This window comes from Schistocerca nitens, chromosome 1 (genome assembly GCF_023898315.1).
Source record: "Schistocerca nitens isolate TAMUIC-IGC-003100 chromosome 1, iqSchNite1.1, whole genome shotgun sequence".
NCBI lineage: Eukaryota > Metazoa > Arthropoda > Insecta > Orthoptera > Acrididae > Schistocerca > Schistocerca nitens.
Genome location: NC_064614.1, coordinates 709,415,413 through 709,439,396, shown reverse-complemented (window position 1 = coordinate 709,439,396; position 23,984 = coordinate 709,415,413). Strand labels below are relative to the sequence as shown.

Sequence of the window (23,984 nt, the reverse complement as noted above, 5' to 3'; positions counted from 1 at the left end):
TAATCTTGATTAATAATCAAAACTTCCTCGATCCCGGGTTCGAATCCTACCACTGCTTGAATTTTGATTAATAATGAGCATTGGCGGCCGAAGACTTCCAGCATAAGAAGTCTCCCTCGTTCTACTAAAGGCCTTGTCAAAAAGGACGGCGGAGCGGACAGAGGTTCAGGGCACTCTCCTGTCCTAGGGGGGAGAAACTGCCCCTAAAGGCGGAAGAATCAGCAGTGATCAACGGCATGAGGATGCAGAAGGCAATGGAAACCACTGCATTAAAGACACGAAACGTGTATCCACTGGGTCATGATGATCTTTCCAATGGCAAAAGATTCCGGAATAGTCCCCCATTCGGATCTCCGGGAGGGGACTGCCAACGGGGAGGTAACCACGAGAAAAAGATTGAAAAATCAACGAAAGGATAACGTTCTACGAATCGGGGCGTGGAATATAATAAGGTTGAACGTAGTAGGGAAACTAGAAAATCTGAAAAGGGAAATGCAAAGACTTAATCTAGATATAGTAGGGGCCAGTGAAGTGAAATGGAAAGAAGATACGGATTTCTGATCAGATGAGTACAGGATAATATCAACAGCAGCAGAAAACGGTATAAAAGGAGCAGGATTCCTTAAGAATCGGAAGGTTGGGCAGAGAGCGTCTTACTGTGACAGTTCAGTGATAGGGGTTTTCTTATTAGAATCGACAGCAAACAATCACCAACAACGGTAGTTCAGGTGTTTATGCCGACGACGCAAGCTGAACATGAAGAGATTCAGAAAATATATCAGGATATTGAAACGGTAATACAGTACGTAAAGGGAGACGAAAATCTTATACTCATGGGAGACTGGAATGCAGTTGTAGAAGAACGAGTAGAAGAAGAGGTTACAGGAGAATACGGGTTTGGGACAAGGAATGAGAAAGACTAAGTGACTTTTGTAACAAGTATCTGCTAGTAATAACGAATGCTCTATTCAAGAAACACAAGAGGAGGAGGTATAATTGGAAAAGTCTGGGTGATACGGCAAGATTTCCGTCAGATTACATCATGGTCAGGCAGAGATTCCGAAATCAGATACTGGATTGTAAGGCGTACCCAGGAGCAGATATAGACTCAGATCACAATATACACTCCTGGAAATGGAAAAAAGAACACATTGACACCGGTGTGTCAGACCCACCATACTTGCTCCGGACACTGCGTTAGGGCTGTACAAGCAATGATCACACGCACGGCACAGCGGACACACCAGGAACCGCGGTGTTGGCCGTCGAATGGCGCTAGCTGCGCAGCATTTGTGCACCGCCGCCGTCAGTGTCAGCCAGTTTGCCGTGGCATACGGAGCTCCATCGCAGTCTTTAACACTGGTAGCATGCCGCGACAGCGTGGACGTGAACCGTATGTGCAGTTGACGGACTTTGAGCGAGGGCGTATAGTGGGCATGCGGGACGCCGGGTGGACGTACCGCCGAATTGCTCAACAACGGGGGGGCGTGAGGTCTCCACAGTACATCGATGTTGTCGCCAGTGGTCGGCGGAAGGTGCACGTGCCCGTCGACCTGGGACCGGACCGCAGCGACGCACGGATGCACGCCAAGACCGTAGGATCCTACGCAGTGCCATAGGGGACCGCACCGCCACTTCCCAGCAAATTAGGGACACTGTTGCTCCTGGGGTATCGGCGAGGACCATTCGCAACCGTCTCCATGAAGCTGGGCTACGGTCCCGCACACCGTTAGGCCGTCTTCCGCTCACGCCCCAACATCGTGCAGCCCGCCTCCAGTGGTGTCGCGACAGGCGTGAATGGAGGGACGAATGGAGACGTGTCGTCTTCAGCGATGAGAGTCGCTTCTGCCTTGGTGCCAATGATGGTCGTATGCGTGTTTGGCGCCGTGTAGGTGAGCGCCACAATCAGGACTGCATACGACCGAGGCACGCAGGGCCAACACCCGGCATCATGGTGTAGGGAGCGATCTCCTACACTGGCCGTACACCACTGGTGATCGTCGAGGGGACACTGAATAGTGCACGGTACATCCAAACCGTCATCGAACCCATCGTTCTACCATTCCTAGACCGGCAAGGGAACTTGCTGTTCCAACAGGACAATGCACGTCCGCATGTATCCCGTGCCACCCAACGTGCTCTAGAAGGTGTAAGTCAACTACCCTGGCCAGCAAGATCTCCGGATCTGTCCCCCATTGAGCATGTTTGGGACTGGATGAAGCGTCGTCTCACGCGGTCTGCACGTCCAGCACGAACGCTGGTCCAACTGAGGCGCCAGGTGGAAATGGCATGGCAAGCCGTTCCACAGGACTACATCCAGCATCTCTACGATCGTCTCCATGGGAGAACAGCAGCCTGCATTGCTGCGAAAGGTGGATATACACTGTACTAGTGCCGACATTGTGCATGCTCTGTTGCCTGTGTCTATGTGCCTGTGGTTCTGTCTTTGTGATCATGTGATGTATCTGACCCCAGGAATGTGTCAATAAAGTTTCCCCTTCCTGGGACAATGAATTCACGGTGTTCTTATTTCAATTTCCAGGAGTGTAGTAGTCATGAAAAGTAGGCTGAAGTTTAAGACATTAGTCAGGAAGAATCGATATGCAAAGAAGTGGGATACAGAAGTACTAAGGAACTACGAGACACGGTTGAAGTTCTCTAAGGCTATAGATACAGCAATAAAGAATAGTTCAGTGGGCAGTACAGTTGAAGAGGAATGGACATCTCTAAAAAAGGGCCATCACAGAAGCTGGAAAGAAAAACATAGGAACAAAGAAACCATGGTTAACAGAAGACATACTTCATTTGATCGATGAAAGGAGGAAGTATACAAATATTCAGGGAAACTCAGGAATACAGAAAGACAAGTCGATGACGAATGAAATAAATAGGAAATACAGGGAAGCTAAGATGAAATGGCTGCATGAAAAATGTAAAGAACTTGAAGGACAGACTCAGCATACAGGAAAGTCAAAACAACCTTCGGTGACATTAAAAACAAGTGTGGTAACATTAAGAGTGCAACGGGAATTCCACTGCTAAATGTAGAGGAGAGAGCGGATAGGTGGAAAGAATACATTGAACGCCTGTATGAGGAGGATGATTTGTACGATGTGTAGAAAAGGAAACAGAAGTCAATTTTGAAGAGATAGGGGTCCCACTATTAGATTCAGAATTTAAAAGAGCTTTGGAGAACTTGAGATAAAATAAGACAGAACGGATAGATAACATTCAATCAGAATTTGTAAAATCATTAGGGGAAGTGGCAACAAAACAACTATTCACGCTGGTGTGTAGAATGTATGAGTCTGGCGACATATCATCTGAATTTCGGAAAAATATCATCCACACGATTCCGAAGTCTGCAAGAAGTGACAAGTGCGAGAATTACCGGACAATTAGCTTAACAGCTCATGCATCCAAGTTCCTGACAAGAATAATATACAGAAGAATGGAAAAGAAAATTGAGAATGTGCTAGATTACGATCAGTTTGGATTTAGAAAAGGTTAAGGAACGATAGAGGCAATTCTGACGTTGCAGTTCATACTGGAAGCAAGACTAAAGAAAAATCAAGACTCGTTCATAGGATCTGTCGACCTGGAAAAAGGCTTCGACAATGTAAAATGGTGCAAGATGTTCGAAATTCTGAGAAAAATAGGGGTAAGCTATAGGGAGAGACGGGTAATATACAATATGTACAAGAGCCAAGAGGCAATAATAAGAGTGGATTACCAAGTGCTCGTATTAAGAATGGTGTAAGACAGGGATGTAGTCTTTCTCCCCTACTGTTCAATCTGTACATCGACGAAGCAATGACGGAAATAAAATAAAGGTTGAGGAGTGAAATTAAAATTCAAGGTGAAAGGATATTAATGATGCGATTCGCCGATGACATTGTGAAAATGAGGAAGAACACATGATCTGCTGAACAGAATGAACAATCTAATGAGTACAGAATATGGACTGAGAGTAAATCGAAGAAAGACGAAAGTAATTAAATGCAGCAAAAATGAGAACAGCGAGAAACTTAACATCAGGATTGATTTTCACGAAGTAGATGAAGTTAAGGAATTCTGCTACCTAGGCAGTAAAATAACCAATGACGGACGGAGCAAGGAGGACATCAAAAGCAGATTAGCAATGGCAAAAAGGGCATTCTTGGCAAAGAGAAATCTATTAGTATCTAACATAGGTCTTAATTTGAGGAAGAAATTTCTAAGAACGTACGTCTGGAGTACAGCATTGTACGATAGTGAAACCTGGACTGTGGAAAAACTGGAACAGAAGAGAATCGAAGCATTTGAGATGTGGTGCTACAGACGAATGTTGAAATTAGGTGGACTGATAACGTAAGGAATGAGGAGGTTCTGCGCAGAAGTGAAGAAGAGAGGAATATGTGGAAAACACTTGTAAGGAGGACAGGATGATAGGACATCTGTTAAGACACGAGGGAATGACTTCCAGAGGGAACTGTAGAGGGCAAAAACTGTAGAGGAAGACAGATACTGGAATACATAAATTAAATAACTGAGGATGGGGGTTGCAAGTCTTACTCTGAGATGAAGATGTTGGCACAGGAGAGGAATTCGTGGCGGGCCGCATCAAACCAGTCAGAAGACTGATGACTCAAAACAAAAGGAGTGGAAGAGTCACAGAGGGATTCTTAAGCGTACCTCCTACTGTCTTATAGTTATATTATTACTATAGAATGGGAGGTGGCAGTTATGATAGTGCCAGAGAATTTGACTAATCACTGAAAGACTTAAGATGAATCTAGGGATCTAGAATTGAAGACATTTCCGCAGAATTATTGAGGCCGTTTGGAGAACATATCAGGATCAAACTGCTTCACCTGGTATGTAAGATATATGAAACTGACGAAATACCCTCAAACTTCAGGAAGCATGTAATAATTCCATCTTCAAAATGGAAGGTGCTGACGAGTCTAAATATCACCTTTTCATAATTCATGATTACAAAATACTGACACGATCTATTTCCTGAAGAATGGAGCGCTTCGTAGAAGCAGACCTTGCAGCAGATCACTTTGGAATTCGAAAAACATTCGAATCAAAATTGACACACCACTTATCGGAGAATATAGACTAAATAAAGTCAGATCTACGTTTGTAGCATTTGTTTTGAGAAAGCTTTTGGCAATGTTCACTGGAACACATTATTTGAAATTCTAGACGTGTTGTTGTTGTTGTGGTCTTCAGTCCTGAGACTGGTTTGATGCAGCTCTCCATGCTACTCTATCCTGTGCAAGCTTCTTCATCTCCCAGTACCTACTGCAACCTACATCCTTCTGAATCTGCTTAGTGTATGCATCTCTTGGTCTCCCCCCACGATTTTTACCCTCCACGCTGCCCTCCAATACTAAATTGGTGATCCCTTGATGCCTCAGAACATGTCCTACCAACCGATCCCTTCTTCTGGTCAAGTTGTGCCACAAACTCCTCTTCTCCCCAATCCTATTCAGTACCTCCTCATTAGTTATGTGATCTACCCATCTAATCTTCAGCATTCTTCTGTAGCACCACATTTCGAAAGCTTCTATTCTCTTCTTGTCCAAACTATTTATCGTCCATGTTTCACTTCCATACATGGCTACACTCCATACAAATACTTTCAGAAAAGACTTCCTGACACTTAAATCTATACTCGATGTTAACAAATTTCTCTTCTTCAGAAACGCTTTCCTTGCCATTGCCAGTCTACATTTTATATCCTCTCTACTTCGACCATCATCAGTTATTTTGCTCCCCAAATAGCAAAACTCCTTTACTACTTTAAGTGTCTCATTTCCTAATCTAATACCTTCAACATCACCCGACTTAATTCGACTACATTCCATTATCCTCGTTTTGCTTTTGTTGATGTTCATCTTATACCCTCCTTTCAAGACACTGTCCATTCCGTTCAACTGCTCTTCCAAGTCCTTTGCTGTCTCTGACAGAATTACAATGTCATCGGCGAACCTCAAAGTTTTTATTTCTTCTCCATGGATTTTAATACCTACTCCGAATTTTTCTTTTGTTTCCTTTACTGCTTGCTCAATATACAGATTGAATAACATCGGGGAGAGGCTACAACCCTGTCTTACTCCCTTCCCAACCACTGCTTCCCTTTCATGCCCCTCGACTCTTATAACTGCCATCTGGTTTCTGTACAAATTGTAAATAGCCTTTCGCTCCCTGTATTTTACCCCTGCCACCTTTAGAATTTGAAAGAGAGTATTCCAGTCAACATTGTCAAAAGCTTTCTCTAAGTCTACAAATGCTAGAAACGTAGGTTTGCCTTTCCTTAATCTTTCTTCTAAGGTAAGTCGTAAGGTCAGTATTGCCTCACGTGTTCCAATATTTCTACGGAATCCAAACTGATCTTCCCCGAGGTCGGCTTCTACTAGTTTTTCCATTCGTCTGTAAAGAATTCGTGTTAGTATTTTGCAGCTGTGGCTTATTAAACTGATTGTCCGGTAATTCTCACATCTGTCAACACCTGCTTTCTTTGGAATTGGAATTATTATATTCTTCTTGAAGTCTGAGGGTATTTCGCCTGTTTCATACATCTTGCTTACCAGATGGTAGAGTTTCGTCAGGGCTGGCTCTCCCAAAGCCGTCAGTAGTTCCAATGGAATGTTGTCTACTCCGGGGGCCTTGTTTCGACTCAGGTCTTTCAGTGCTCTGTCAAATTCTTCACGCAGTATCGTATCTCCCATTTCATCTTCATCTACATCCTCTTCCATTTCCATAATATTGTCCTCAAGTACATCGCCCTTGTATAGACCCTCTATATACTCCTTCCACCTTTCTGCTTTCCCTTCTTTGCTTAGAACTGGGTTGCCATCTGAGCTCTTGATGTTCATACAAGTGGTTCTCTTATCTCCAAAGGTCTCTTTAATTTTCCTGTAGGCAGTATCTATCTTACCCCTAGTGAGATGAGCCTCTACATCCTTACATTTGTCCTCTAGCCATCCCTGCTTAGCCATTTTGCACTTTCTGTCGATCTCATTTTTGAGACGTTTGTATTCCTTTTTGCCTGCTTCATTTACTGCATTTTTATATTTTCTCCTTTCATCAATTAAATTCAATATTTCTTCTGTTACCCAAGGATTTCTACTAGCCCTCGTCTTTTTACCTACTTGATCCTCTGCTGCCTTCACTACTTCATCCCTCAAAGCTACCCATTCTTCTTCTACTGTATTTCTTTCCCCCATTCCCGTCAATTGTTCCCTTATGCTCTCCCTGAAACTCTGTACAACCTCTGGTTCTTTCAGTTTATCCAGGTCCCATCTCCTTAAATTCCCACCTTTTTGCAGTTTCTTCAGTTTTAATCTACAGGTCATAACCAGTAGATTGTGGTCAGAGTCCACATCTGCCCCTGGAAATGTCTTACAATTTACAACCTGGTTCCTAAATCTCTGTCTTACCATTATATAATCTATCTGATACCTTTTAGTATCTCCAGGGTTCTTCCATGTATACAACCTTCTATCATGATTCTTAAACCAAGTATTAGCTATGATTAAGTTGTACTCTGTGCAAAATTCTACCAGGCGGCTTCCTCTTTCATTTCTTAGCCCCAATCCATATTCACCTACTACGTTTCCTTCTCTCCCTTTCCCTACACTCGAATTCCAGTCACCCATGACTATTAAATTTTCGTCTCCCTTCACTATCTGAATAATTTCTTTTATTTCATCATACATTTCTTCAATTTCTTCGTCATCTGCAGAGCTAGTTGGCATATAAACTTGTACTACTGTAGTAGGTGTGGGCTTCGTATCTATCTTTGCCACAATAATGCGTTCACTAAGCTGTTTGTAGTAGCTTACCCGCGTTCCTATTTTCCTATTCATTATTAAACCTACTCCTGCATTACCCCTATTTGACTTTGTGTTTATAACCCTGTAGTCACCTGACCAGAAGTCTTGTTCCTCCTGCCACCGAACTTCACTAATTCCCACTATATCTAACTGTAACCTATCCATTTCCCTTTTCAAATTTTCTAACCTACCTGCCCGATTAAGGGACCTGACATTCCACGCTCCGATCCGTAGAACGCCAGTTTTCTTTCTCCTGATAATGACATCCTCTTGAGTAGTCCCCGCCCGGAGATCCGAATGGGGGACTATTTTACCTCCGGAATATTTTACCCAAGAGGACGCCATCATCATTTAATCATACAGTAAAGCTGCATGCCCTCGGGAAAAATTACGGCCGTAGTTTCCCCTTGCTTTCAGCCGTTCGCAGTACCAGCACAGCAAGGCCGTTTTGGTTATTGTTACAAGGCCAGATCAGTCAATCATCCAGACTGTTGCCCTTGCAACTACTGAAAAGGCTGCTGCCCCTCTTCAGGAACCACACGTTTGTCTGGCCTCTCAACAGATACCCCTCCGTTGTGGTTGTACCTACGGTGCGGCTATCTGTATCGCTGAGGCACGCAAGCCTCCCCACCAACGGCAAGGTCCATGGTTCATGGGGGGGGATTCTAGACGTAATAAGGATAAAATACAGGGAGAAAAAGGTTATCTACCACTTGTACAGAAACCAGACGTTAATTATAAGAATGGAAGATCATTATAATGGAGCAGTAGTTAGAACAGGAGTGAGAAAAGTTGGTAGCCTGTCCGTGACGTAATTCAAATCTATACCATTACAAATAGTAAACGAATGCAAAGAGAAATTTGGAAAGTGAACTGAAGTTAAGTGAGAAGAAAGTAAAACTTCCTGGTAGATTAAAAGTAAGTGCTGGCGCATAGGTCTACGCACAATATCACCTTTCTCGTACACTTCTCCTACGGTTCAGCTCTTCAGGCATGACCGATGATCTTCCTTAAAGTTTTGCACCCCCGTTATTAATTCATTTTGTTAGCAGTAAAAACTTTGAGGTTTCCTGATGAAATTATAATTCTTCCACACACGGAGAAGGTCTTGGAAGAGCTGTTGCACAGGATCAATAGAGTCTTAAAAGAAAAGAGGTTTTAATATAAAATAAAAGTAAAACAGTCGTAATGGAATGTAGTCAGATTGAACCAGCTGATGGAAATTAGACATTAAGGTTCGTTATTTGGGCAGTTAAGCAACTGACGATGGCAGAATTAGTGAGTATAAAAAATGCAAACTATCAATAGCAAGGAAGGCTTTCCTAAAAGAGAAATTTGTTAACATCAAATATAAATTTAAATGTTGGGAAGTATTTACTGAAGGTACTTGTCCGTAGCGTAGCCTCGTACAGAAGTGAAACCTAGAAGATAAAAAGTGCATAAAGTCATCTTTTTAAAGCAGAAGATTATTAAATCGATACATCTGATTCTAATCAGGAGTATTGTATTATCGAATTGAAGGGAAATTAAATTTCTTTCACAGCGTGAGTAAAATATGAGATTTATTGTGAGAGAGGACAAGTTACTCTCTCACCTATTTTCCGCATACGGAAAATTATTAAAGATTTTATTACAACCTGATGCACCTTGAGCGAGTCTCTAGAAAGTTAACGGCCTGAGCATACGTTGATGGAGTCTGGTAGGGCGCTAAAAGCATTAAGTATTTTTATGGTTCTTAGCTCGTAGAAACGGCATGTTGGGAGTTGAAAGCAATTGGCGGCGTGCCCATCCCTCAGTAAATCTTGCCAGACAGGGCAGACATGGCAGACAGGCAGCCCCTTGTTGAGACAGGTCTCCAGCAGGACAGTGCCGAGCTACGTGCCGCAGCGCCAGCGGAAGGCTGGGCTGGGGGCAAAGGACTGAAGGAATGCATCTACGCAGTGGAGTCGTAAACTGGACATTGTGTACGGAGCCACGCGTATTAAAAATTCACCTGTTTTCGTGTTCGCCAATAGTGCAAGTAGGCCAGTGAACCACTTCCCCAGCCACCTCGGTTGTATAAGAAAAGTTCGGCGTTTGAGAAACGTTTGGAGATAGAATCTTTATTACACCTCATACCTAGGACTAACAAGCTAAAAGGCACAGGCGATTTAGACAAAGATCTTTAAGATTGCATCCGTTCGCTTGCTGCCGTGGGAAGCGAAATGACTTCGGAGAGAATCATCTTCCCCCTCCGCAAAAACTTAAAAAAAGCCAGTAATTGGCGGTTTCCTTTTTTTTCCAGAGACGCAGGTTTTTTCACTCTTGCCCTGATTCGACATGAGTTTGTGCTGTAGTGTGGGAGGGGATATTTAGCGCCTGTAGAGCCCTGTGATTGGCTCGAGGCAGCGTGAAGGCGGCGTCATGCACTTTGCGGGAGAACGGGAAGCACTTGGGTGCTGGACTTTGATCTGGTTTAGGCCTTCTAGTCAAAGCTCTGGAATGCGTGGTTGGTGCTTGGGACCTGTCCTGACACTGACTTCACTTGCGAGTAGTTTAGACTGGGGAACCTATGGTGAAGTTCTTACTGTACCAATAGTGTGACTTCAAACGTCTCGGACTACTCGTTTTCTGAGCACACGCTTATTCGTTTTTGGTTTACCAGTCTTGACGTTTGGTATCCTTGTACGCTCTGTTGTATAAGTGAGCCAAATTGGTCCTTGGAGTGACCAGCGAACAGGTATGTCACACACTGAAATCTACCGTAAATGTAGGATTCTGGTACAGAGTAAATTGCAATCCGCCTGCCTGATCGCTAGACCGTGAGACTTTTGCATTTATTTCGTGGCCGCGATCGATTCACAGGTGCCGCATCACGTCTGACCTCCGCCGCACCCATCTCGCCTGCTCAGTGTCCGATCAATTCAGATTGCGTCATGCACATTTTTAGGGCCAGAGTAATTGAATCACTTCTGCCACCCAGGATCATTGTTCATTGTACTCTTAAACCAACTGTTAGTGTTTATGGTATTCAATCAATAACTTGTTTACCATAATTTATATCTGGTTTAGTAAAATATATGTTGATAGTAAATTTTGCTTCATTCTCAATTGAAAGAGGATACCTAAATCAAGGAGTCGTTAATTTGGTAATGCAGCGAAATGTGTCTTTGTGTTTGCGGGGGGGATTGTACATAATAGCTGGTTCAATAAAATGTAGGTTGCAATAATGATGTAGAGATGAGAGCCTTGCAGACAGCAGATTAGCGTGAAGAGCTGCAAAAACCCGTCCTCGTATGTGAATCGAAGACCAAAACAAAACGTGGATGACAAAGAGAGTCCAACCGTTACACTAAATACTCGTAGGGAGAAATGTTGTGATGCTTTAGAGTTATGTTCGAATGCATGTGCACTCTCCGATCGGTGCAGACGTTATCTGAGTAGTAAAATTCTATAGCGCTACCGCGCCACTTGAATCAGTATTCAACGATCCGTTTCCCGTTTTCTGTTTATATTTCGCGGCTCTATCGGAGTTACGACTAGCTAATGGTTGCTGACATAAAGGAGACGCGTCACAAATTCGTCGTCTAGTCTTCTAACTTGTCAAGCCGGAAAGTCGTTTGACTAAATTTCATGCGCCGTATCGCGTTGACATCCCCTTAAATTCATCACCCTACTAGATCCTTACATAAACAGTCCGCAAAAACATTTATATCTGATGTAATGTTATTATGTCATTGTGTAATCATTTACGACGAGTCGTTGAGTTGTATATCCTAGGACAATTGGTGTGAGAATTTCCTTTTACGACTAACATACATACGTGGCTTTGTCTGCTGTTAAGAAGCTCATCTGCGTGGCTCGATAAGAAAACTGCTTTGTCTGCCGACGACAGTATTTGCCATCGCGTCGGCGTCTGAGCACCGCTCTGGTAGCTCAGCTGAAAGTGGCGCCCCAGGCGTTATAGATCGAGTGTTGATCGAATTTTGGGACGAGTATAAATTAGAGATCAAGGCGCCGCTGTAGCGCCAGAGCCACACCGGGATCTTTCCCTTCCGATACCGCTCCGCGAGTATCTACATCTACATCATACTCCGCAAGCCACCTAATGGCGTGTAGTGAAGGGTACTTTCGGTACCACTATCTGATTCCTCCAACCCTGATCCACTCGCGAATAGTGCGTGGGAAGAATGATGTCGGTAAGCCTCTGTATTGGCTCTAATTTCTCGAATTTTCTTCTCTTGGTCAATACGTGAGATGTATGTAGGGGAAGTAATATGTTGTCTGACTCCTCCTGAAAATTGCTGTCCCGAAATTTCAGCAGTAAATCTCTCCGTGATGCACAACGTCTCTCTTATAACGCCTGCCAGTGAAGTTTGTTTAGCATCTCTGTAACGCTGTCTCGCCAGCTGAACGATCCCGTAACGACACGCTCCGCTCTTCATTGGATGTTCTCTATCTCCTCTATCAGTCCTGCCTGATAGGGTTGTGATAAAAATTGCGACTTTGTAAGGACGCTGATGACCGTGCAGTTGAGCGCGCCATAAACCAAACATCATCATCATCTCTGACTGTGAGGGCGGTGGCGCTATGGCCGCTTCCTACTCGCTGACTCGTTCCCCCTCACAAAAGTGTGCTCGAGTGTGAGGTTAGACGTGACTTAGTACAGAAGTCAAGTGCACGCTCTTGCAGTTGTGAAGTAGCACTAATAGTGCGAAAATATCCTACTCCTGGGATCAGGTGGTTCTGGAGAAGCTGGGTTTTGTTCAGGAAATAACGTTCAAATGTGTGTGAATTCCTAAGGGACCAAATTGCTGAGGTCGTCGGTTCCTAGACTTACACACTACTTAAACTAAGTGATGCTAGGAACAACACACACACCCATGCCCGTGGGAGAAGTCGAACCTCCGGCGGGAGGGGCCGCGCAAACCATGACATGGTGCCTCAAACTACGCGGCCACTCCACGCGGCTGTGTTTGTGACACGGTGTAGGGTTAAGACGAAAGTTGAGTGATGCAGTGTGTACAATTGCAAACGTGCTCCATTAGAAGATGAGTGATGTTTGAAGAAAATTCGATGCTATAGTTTTTTCATAGCAACTTGCATTTTGGTTTAATAGCGAGTTGTGTAGCTTATCATTCATTTCTGTACCTTCTTCAAAGAGTGCTGTGAATTTGTTTCAATAATTAATCACAATTTAGAAAATACACTATCTTCTGGTTTCCTGTTTTCTCGTACTGTCGTCACAGACTCGTTACCATGTCGAAAGTGCGTGTATTTATATACGGTGGTGAAAATCAGTATAAAGACAGGGATATTTGTAGAAAAATTAACATTATTGGTTGGAATAGTTGTGCAGTAGTATGGAATAGTTGTGCAGTAGTATGAGATCCAGTATATTGACAAACGCAGTCAAACGGTACCGCATTTGATGTCAGTAGTACAGTATACAACAAGATATCAATGATTCAGTTGGTAGAGGGTGGCACTCACTGTAAAGGCAGACGGTTCTGTGCGGTGTTAGTGTGAGTGTGCATGCCTTTCCTGCTGATAGGAAACAGATGCCATTATTGACAGTGCATATTGTGTACATAAAGTACAATTGTGACATAGCAATTTGGGAAACAGACATCATGGGATGAAAAACCAAAAGTCTGTGCGTAGAACGAAATGGGAGTCTGTAATAGTCAAATTGCCAACATATTGAACCGTTCGATAACAGCGATTTATAATTTCGTTAGATTCGGAGTACGATTTGGACAGACTGGAAAATATGGGCAAAGTGGACAGTTATCTAAGAGACCGAAACGGTCACTTCTGCGCAAAGCAAGGGCCACAAACCTTTATTCTCCTCAACTTATTTCTCGTTTACAGTTGTCACTAACTGCTAGACATGTTCGACAAATTTTGTCAAATTAAAACATCTTACATTCATAAAAAGACTGCAGAAATGTGCTCTAACATCCAAACATAAATAGGAGACATTGGAGTTCGTTGAAAAACATTGTTCATGACTTGAGGGTGTTATAAAGTGATCTTCAGTGATGAGAAGAGGTTTAATTTAGATGCTCTGAATGGACTAAGACGGCCGAGGTGGCGGAGCGGTTCTAGGCGCTACATTCTGGAACCGCGCGACCGCTACGGTCGCAGGTTAGAGTCCTGCCTCGGGCATGGATGTGTGTGATGTCTTTAGGTTAGTTAGGTTTAAGTAGTTCTAAGTTCTAGGGGACTAATGGCCTCTGAAGTTAAGTCCCATAGTGCTCAGAGCCATTTTTTTATGGACTTCAGTAAGGCACGATTTGAGAACAGAGCAGCAGGTTGGAATGAATAGAAATTTGGTGGTGGAAGTGTTATGATTTGGGCAACATTCTGCACTAATGTAAATCAAACATTGCTTGAGTGAACACTAGCATGAACTCTAGATGTACACTGAGATGATAGTGACAGAATGCATTAGAATGTATGAGGATCTAGGGGACGACGGTCTGTTCAAATGTGTGTGAAATCTTATGGGACTTAACTGCTAAGGTCATCAGTCCCTAAGCTTACACACTACTTAAGCTAAATTACCCTAAGGACAAACACACACACCCATGCCCGAGGGAGGACTCGAGTATCCGCCGGAACCAGCCGCACAGTCAATGACTGCAGCGCCTTAGACCACTCGGGACGACGGTCTAATGTTTCAACAAGATAATACGTAAGTGCATATTTATACACAACATAAAAATGGTTTGAACATAAAGATATCGATCCTGGCCTGCACGTAGCCTGGATTTGAACTCCGTGGAAAACCTTTGAGGAATACTTGGAAGGCGTGTGATCGTAATGGGAGACAAAGAGAATGATTGGAGGAGATGGACTCTTTCAGTTTATCCAGGTGCCATCTCCTTAAATTCCTGCCTTTTTGCCGTTGCTTCAATTTTAATTTACAGTTCATAACCAATAAATTGTGGTCAGAGTCCATATCTATCCAAGAAAATGTCTTACAATTTAAAATCTGGTTCCTAAATGTCGGTCTTATCTTTGATTCATAAGCCAAGTATTAGCTATGATTGAATTATTCTCTGTGCAAAATTCTACCAGGCGGCTTGCTCTTTCATTCCTTTCCACCAGTCCATGTTCACCTACTACTTTTCGTTCCCTTCCTTTTCGAACTATTGAAGTCCGGTCCCCCATGACTATTAAATTTTTGGCTCCCTTAGTCATCTGAATAAATTTTTTTGTCTCGTTGTACATTTCCTCATTCTCGTCCTCATCTGTAGAGCTAGTTGGTATATGAACTTGTACTACTGTGGTAGGCGTGGGCTTCGTGTTTATCTTGGTTACAATAATGCGTTCACTATGCTGTTCGTAGTAACTTAATCGCTCGCCTATTTTTTTATTCATTATTAAAACTAGCCTTGCATTACCCCTATTTGATTTTGTATCTATAACCCCGTATTCACTTGACCAGAAGTCTTGTTCCTCCTGCCACCGAGTTTTAGTAATTTCCTCTGTATCTGACTTTAACCTATCCATTCCCTGTTTTAAATTTTCTAACCTATCTGCCCGATTAGGGGATCTGACATTGCACGCCCCAATCAGTAGTACGCCAGTTTTGTTTCTCCTGCTAACGATGTCTTCCTGAGTAGTCCCCGCCGGAGATCCGAGTAGGAGACTATTTTAACTTTACCCAAGACGACGCCATCATCTTTTAACCATACAGTAAAGCTGCAAGCCCTCGGGAAAAATTACGGCTGTAGTTTCCCCTTGCTTTCAGCCGTTCGCAGTACCAGCACAGCAAGGCCGTTTTGCTTAATGTTACAAGGCCATATCAGTCAATCATCCAGACTGTTGCCTGTTGCCGGCCGGTGTGGCCGTGCGGTTCTGGGCGCTTCAGTCTGGAACCGCGTGACCGCTACGGTCGGAGGTTCGAATCCTACCTCAGGCATGGATGTGTGTGATGTCCTAGGTTAGTTAGGTTTAAGTAGTTCTAAGTTCTAGGGGACTGATGACCACAGATGTTAAGTCCCATAGTACTCAGAGCCACTTGAACCACTTGTGGCCTGTTGCCCCTGCAACTATTGAAAAGGATGCTGCCCCTCTTCAGGAACCACAAGTTTGTCTGGCCTCTCAACAGATACCCCTTCGTTGTGGTTGCACCTACGGTACGGCCATCTGTATCGTGGCAGCACGCAAGCCTCCCCATGAACGGCAAGGTCCATTGTTCATGGGGGGTCGGGGGTGATACTGGTGCAGCGTGAAATCGCCATGCGTCGTGCGGTGTCTTGCGGAGCGCAGGTCTGGCGCATGTGGAGGTTTGTGACTTTACCGAAGACCGCGGCACACACTGTTGTAATTAGGAATCCTTTTCCATTGTCACCCAAGCAGGAATAATGAACAAGTTTCTGACGGTAGGAGCAGACTCTTGTACGTTCGGATAGTGAGCCATGGGTTTGTAATGCCGACAACGGATGTATTATTTGGTATTGGGTTGGTGCATAAGATTGTAGCATTGTCCCATAAATGTAAAAAAACACAACAAATACACATAACAGAGACTTTAGTTATCAATGATAAATTCTTATTCATTATTTACAACAGTTTGCGAACGCTGTGACAACCTCTCGGTTGCGCGACTATAGAAATCACGTGGTTTTGACGTGAAGAACTCGTCGAACCGTGTTCGGAGCGCATTTTCATCCGGAAAAGAAGTTCCCTGAAGGCTGTTCGATAGAGAGTGGAAAAGGTGAAAATCTGAGGGTGCAAGAAAAGATGAATAAGATGGGCGCGTAATAACATCCAACGCAACTCCTGTACAGTTTTCTTTGTTAGTCTCACAGAATGCAGGCAGGCATTACCGTCGAGTATCATCACTTGACGCAGTCTTCCTGGTCTTTGTTCTCGAACTGCGTCTGCAAGACGTCTCATTTGTTGACAATAAAAATCAGTAGTAATGGTTACGCCTCGGAGAAGGAACAAACCACAACGTTGGTATTCCACCAGATGCATAACATTTTCTTTGGTGGATGCGGGCAGGTCTTTGTACGGGGTTTCGCTATTTTGTTTGGGAGCAACTATTTCTTTCTTTTACTTGTGAAAGCGTAACGACACCATCTCTCGTCACCAGTAACGATACAGGAGAGAAATGCTGGGTGTTGTTCACGAGATGCACATAGAAGCCGCATACTGATTTTTGTGATTTTGGCTTAGAGGATGCAGAACACACACACCCGATTTTTGAACTTTTCCCCGCTATTTGCAAATGTCGCACGATACTGGAATTGTCACAGTTCATCACATCTGGCAGCTCTCGAGTAAACTGACTTGGATCGTTGTGGATTAACGCTTTATCACACACCGAAATTCTTTCTGAACTTAGAGTCACTGATGTCCAAACCATCTTCCTTAAAACGATAAAACCATTTTCGTGTCATGTTCTGTCCAATAGCATTATCCGCATATAGACGCAAATGTTTGTTTCTACCTCCGCTGTTGCCATCAAAAGTGGTTGAAATGGCTCTGAGGACTATGGGACTTAACATCTGAGGTCATCAGTCCCCTAGAACTTAGAACTACTTAAACCTAACTAACCTAAGCACATCACACACATCCATGCCCGAGGCAGGATTCGAACCTGCGACCGTAGCAGTCGCACGGTTCCGGACTGGAGCGCCTAGAACCACTCGGCCACCTCGTCCGGCGCTGTTGCCATCCTTCTATTGAAATCAAAGATAAGATACGTAAATTGGAAGGGAATGACTGCCATCAGCTGCAGCGGGACATTAAGCGGAATCAGCGGTGACGAGCGAAAATGTGTACCGGGTAGGAATTCGAACCGGGGATCTCCTGCTTACTAGGCAGGTGCTGTGGCCACTGCACCATCCGGGACGCAGTGTTACCACAACTGCACGGTCTACCTCGGTACGCCTTAAGGCCGATCCAGAGTGTCACCTAGCACCACCTATCCGCAGCCCTTGTCCATTATACTCCTGTTCGCTGCTTAGAGATTCCTACAGGAGGTCGGACGTATCTGTGCATTCACACTGAAAGAAAAATGAATTATGTGAATGGATGGTGTCTGTTCTTTCGAAGGAAGAGACACCACGCTGATCGTGCAGCTGTGAAACACTACATGTAAATTGAAGGCGATAACTTGTATCATGTGCAGTGGGACATTAAGCGGAATCAGCGGTGACGAGCAAAAATATGTACCGGACAAGGATTCGAACCCGTGATCTCCTGGATACCAGGCAGGTGCGGTAACCACTGCGCAATCCGGGACACAGCTTTATGGCATCTGCACAGACTATCTCGGTGCGCCTCATGACCGATCCACACTCCCACCGCACAGCCGATAGCAGTCAGCCCTTTTACATTTACGTATAGTGTTTCACAGCTGCGGGATCAGCACGGTGTCTGTTCTTTCAAACTAACAGACACCACGCATTCACATCAAGCAGAAGAATATGTCGGAAATGTTCCGGCTTTTCCAGGTGGCACTCGATTTTCTTGCGTCTACAGCTCCACTCACTGTCTCCAAATGACAAAATGTCAGTATGTAAACTAAACTAGCAACAGTGAACTACAGCTAAAAGTGATAATCGATAAGTAAACCCGTAGCAACCTCAATACTAATTCAAAACGGAAACGCTACAAACTTACGCACCAATCGAATACTACACTAGTCACTATTAAAAATCAAATAGCAAGAGGTAGACAAAACGAAGAAATTTTCCTTATTATGCGTATACTTGATTACATTTGTAGGCGATTGGTGGGTGCGCAGCGGAGCCGACTCACCCAGCGCTGCGAGGATGCCGGCGGCCCAGAAGACCTCTCCACAGAGCGCCGGCAGGAAGAGCAGGCCGCCCATCCGCTCGCCGAACGAGTCCTGCAGCGGGTCCAGCATCGTGATGTAGCCCTGCTGCCGCATCTTGTTCGCGAAGAAGATGCCGCCTGCAGCACACACACACACATAACGCTCGTCTGTAATGTATTTTATAGTCGACGCAATAGTACAATACAGGTCAGCTACACTACGAATGACTTGCATTCAGGTTTCTTTCATTTTTAGAAAACATGGCTTTCATTAATCATTACAAATTTTACTTTTGAAGTGTCTTGTCTGTCTTTTAGATTGTCCTTCTTTCATTTAACTGGGTTATTTAACGGAATTTTACTGTTTGAAATTAAAATTATAGTAGACGTCCGGAACCGAATATAAAGACATTGGCTTGTACAAGGGAGTGCTGAAAAGTAATGCCTCCGAATCTTTTCTGTAAAAGCTCTTCAAGCTTTTTTTTAAATAAACCATATGTTTATTTCTCAACATAGTTACCCTTTCGACGACTACTTTTCTCCCAACGACAGACAAGTTTGCTGACATCGTCACTGCAGAATGTTTGATTCTGTTGATGGAGCCACAGCCTCGCCCTTGATTGCACCGTTTTATCGCTGTACAACTGAGGTCCTCTAAGGAGTTCTTTAAGTTTTGGAAACAGATGAAAATCGTAGCGAGCCAAATTGGGACTGTATGGAGGATGATCGATGACAGTGAACCCCAGGCGTCGGATTGTTGCAGATATCGCTGCGCTCGTGTGTGGTCTGGCAGTGTCATGCTGAAGAAGGGAGTGCTCCATGTGTGTACAAACTCTTCGCAATCGAAACTCAATTACAGCGGGCGTTTCTCATGCACCGACCGGAGCTCACGAGAAATACAGGTCTCGTAACATGTGACGTCACAGTAGTCGGCTTGTCTGGCACACTTTGCCAACCCTGGACTCCGTGTAGGACCTACGGGAAATCAACAAGCAGCTGAAAAGGCACCCACTAAAGGTCTGAAATTTTTTGGGTGCTATCGAGAGCTTGCGTGCATTTAAACGCGCAGTCAAGAATTATTAAACTCGTCTCAAACAGTTACTCGCTACTGCCACTCACGTTCTGTGACGTACGCCCCACGGCCTGTCTTTCTCGTGGGCCTCGCGCACCGATATAGCTACGTTACACACCGCCATGTCAAACGCTAGAATTCGGAGTCCTCTAGCGGCAGAGGGCTTTAACTAGGTAGCCATGAAGAATGAAGATAAAAAGCTTTAAGAGTTTTGACATAAGAAATTCGGAGCCATTACTTTTTAGCACGGCATATATAAAAAGTTTTCATTTATATATATATATATATATATATATATATATATATATATATATATATATATATATACTACCAAATATCACAAAACTTGCTATACCGTAGGCTGAAAATTATATTTTAGGAAAACGTGCGAAGTAAGAAATAACCGCTGACAACGAGAGATTCTGAGTGAATACGTAAGATGGCAGAGCCAACTAAGGAACTGCATTACATGAACATAATCTCAAGTTAGTTGCAGGAAGATACAAGTCGGCACAATGAAGTACAAATACACTGCCGGAAAAATCAGAACACCCTTTTAGAGGTTTCCAGTTCACTCAAGATTTATTGTTGCAACACTGCATATGGCGTACATGAAATTATAACATTTACAGATCAACAAACAAGCGGTTCTGAGAAACTAGATATAGACCCATGCTGAAACACCCGTATTAGTACGTAGTGTAGCCTCAACGGGTGACAATTCAGGCGCTGACTCTGGCATCCAATCGATAGAATGGATGGCGAACTCTGTCCTGGGATACGCTATGCCACGTCTGCACTAGCTGTTCACGTAGTTCAGTGAGAGTTGTTGGCCGACGAGTCGTACGAGTCACTTCCCGTCCAGTCATATCCCACACGTGCCGGGTTGAAGACGTGTCTGCGGATCGTGCTGGCCAGGGATGTCGCTGCGCGTATTGCAGAGCACGTTGAGATTCACGGGCATTGTGTGGGCGAACATTATCCTGTTGAAGAAACACATCACCTTCCTGTTCCATGGATGGCAAAAGAATGTGTCTAACAACTTCTTTCAAGTACCAAGCGCTGGCAAGCGTCACCTCCAGAAATATCAAAGGTGAACGAGAGTTGTGGCTTAGCGCTCTTCGGACCACAAGACCTGTGTTGGGACAGTGTGTCTAAGACAAAGCACTCTACGACAAATCGCTCTCCATGCCCACTTCACACCTGCGAACGACCATCATCTGCGTGCAGGCACAATCTGCTTTCATCGCTAAAGACCACAGCGTGCTATTCTACTTCCAAGTGATCCTCTAACAGCACAAGTCAAGCCATGCACGTCGATGATATGGCGTAAGCGGAAGACGGACTACACGTATCCGTGCCCCCAGTCCTCCTGCTAATAACCGGTTCGCAACATTTCGTGTTGACACGTCCGCTCTCACAGTCTCTCTTATCTGTGCTGTTGTAGCTGAACGATCTGCCACAACTGCCACAACGCTCCTGGCTTACGTATGTGGTGCGTGGACGTCCAAAACCTCGTCTACGCATGTGAGAGCGTTCACGTGATCACTGATACCAGCATCATGGCACAACTGAAACAGCACGTCCAACTTGTATGTCAGTTCTCTGAAAGTACCATCCCTTTCAGACTCGCTCAGTTGGCTGAAGGGAGCACGTGTTCATCTTCGTGGTATGGTTGCCTGCTTGTTCCACACGCTTTCCCCACACTTTTGGCTGAGAACATTTCCTATTAAAGGGAACACAGAAGACGCTCTGGTAGCTATGCCGGTACACTGTCTGTTGTCAGAAGACGTTAAAACCATGGTCAGTACGTCTACTGTCCCCCAGGTGGCCTATGCTGTCATCGGATCAAAATGGACGTCGTCTTTCCAGATGTACTAATTTTTTTCTTTTCCAGGTGCGTATGTACGACATGACAAAAATTTTATCTTGGAATTCTTCCATTTGGTCCGAGTTTGCATAGAAAAACAACAATATCAGAAATTGAGTCCGCCTTGACGCAAAACACCTTGTCAATCGTTTATTTCTTTATTTTCCCAAACTAGTTTCGGCGACAAATATCACCATCATCAGTGTTTTTTTTTTTAATCGAAAACAAGAGGGAAATAGCATGGTTATACAAAAACAGTGGCACATTATTACATTATTACTATTGGTTTTTTGAAATATAGTTTTCTGTGGCTACTTTCTTACTACCTTATTTATTGTGTATTACAGCATGTTTTCGTGAATTATTGTCGCTGTTTGCGACATATTTCCTGTGCGCAAACATCGACAATAATTCACAAAAACATGCTGTAATATACAATACAGTACATAAGGTAGTATGAAAGTATCCATAAAAAACTATATTTTAACAAACCAATAGTAATAATGTAATAATGTGCCACTGTGTCTGTATAACCATGCTACTTTCCGCATGTTTTAGATTTTAAAAAAAAATCGCTGATGATGGTGATATTTGTTGGCGAAACTTGTTTGGGAAGATAAAGAAATGAACGAATGTACGACATGATATGAAACGGAATGTCAAAATAAATTTAACTTATTCTCTCAGTTCCCAACCTAAGAAACATCTAGGAAACTACGACGTTGTCCCAAGAAAATGATAAACGAGTCGCTAATGATGATTGAAAAGTCATTGTTGCCACTGCTTAGGTCTTCGGCTACAACGTAACGACTACCCTGGGAATCGCAAGACATTTCGAAAGAAGCACGAAATATGTGTTACAGTGATAACTTTCAAACGAGCTGCTGCTCGTTTCACTCGCACGATTTTACGCTGCACTCTTAGGTACCACAATCAGCACCACCTCGTAAATCATTACACGAGAAAAAGCAGCCAGATTATAACAATCACTTATGCTGGTTTCACGCCCAGCAATTTAAGCTTTGGTATTAGATTCCAAACTAAGCACTGAAAGCCGTCTCGTGTAAACGACTTTAATGTCATGTATTCGTACACGAATACACGCACTCCTAAGACTCGAAGACGCCATATACAGTATTTCCGTCTGCGTGAGCAGCTTTAGCTTTGGTTGGAAACTGCAACGTGTCTGTATCAAATACTTTGAATGCTGAGTCCAGCCAGGCAGTCATACTCCTTGACGTAGTAACCCGAGTTCCGTAGGGCGGCATGGTCTGCCGGACACACTGACTATTGACTTCTGTCTGAAACTGCGGACGTCTTCCTCATCAGCCAGCTTGCATAACTGTTTGTCTTGTGATACTGAGATGGACATATTGAAACTACATATTAAGGAGTATTGGTGAAATGGTGGTTTGACCGCAGTGCAGGTTACGTGATTTTTCAAGATTATTTTTCGGACTACTTTGCACTGTTGTTTAAGGTCGCAGGGTCATCCGAGAATACCTCTTTCTTATATCAATTTCCTTCCACTCATTAAATAATATTACGGGGATTATTATGAATATGGGGTTGTTTTTCTGTCGTTTCTAAATGTGTAGTTCTCTAAGAATATGTGGTCAGAGGGACGTGTATATATTTCTCCCGAGCTTTTGTAGCTGTATTTGAAGTTTCATTTCTCTCACGAATTCCTTACCTCTTGCAGATGTCTTTCAAAACTTCTGATTTTGTATGCGCTTCCTACTGTGTACTCACTCAATATTTTTTCATGGAAGTATCACGTTCGAATACGATATTTTTAAAGGTGACCTACCTTCAGCAGAAGACATATTTCTTGGACCGCCTTCACCAGCATCATATTTTCCGATCTTATATACTTCTTCAGTTAAAAGTGCGAGTTACAGTGGATCTTTATGACAAATGCTGAGCGCCGAAGATTTAGAGACTTTCCATTTCCCATACGTTAAATATTGTAGAATACAGTGTGCAGGAACATCTACGTTGCACGTATCATTACTACAAAGGAAAAAATACACGAACACTGATAGGTTGCATTGGAACACTTAAAGATTTTCCTTGCAATGTACCTCGATTTGACTGTTAAGAGCCCCTTTATTACTCCTTTAAGCTTTGAAAGTTGGCTCTCTACAGCACATTTTCCTAAAAGTAATTAGATGGCGTTGTTAATTCACAGGTCAAATTTTATACAACCAGCAATATTTTCAGGACTTTGGAAACTGGAGACATAACATGCTATGTATTTACAAATTAAAGTTTTTATTGTAGTAGCCACTTTAACCACTTCTCAGAAATCTGAAGAATTATGTACACCGTACACCATGTAATAACGTTTGTTTATATATTTTCCATAAGAAGCCCTATATCTGCGACGATTCTGAACTAGTTCCGCGATTATCCAGAACTACCACTACCC

At 43.6% G+C, this 23,984-nt stretch overlaps 1 protein-coding gene across 1 annotated transcript in view; it reads right to left on the bottom strand.

Moving 5' to 3' along the window:
• The window catches only part of LOC126259850 (high-affinity choline transporter 1), a 357,917-nt gene that overhangs the window by 89,561 nt on the left and 244,372 nt on the right, over positions 1–23,984 (bottom strand). The window contains exon 5 of the mRNA XM_049956909.1: positions 18,594–18,749. Coding sequence (XP_049812866.1) covers positions 18,594–18,749 — 156 coding nt within the window. The remainder of the gene's footprint in view (positions 1–18,593; positions 18,750–23,984) is intronic.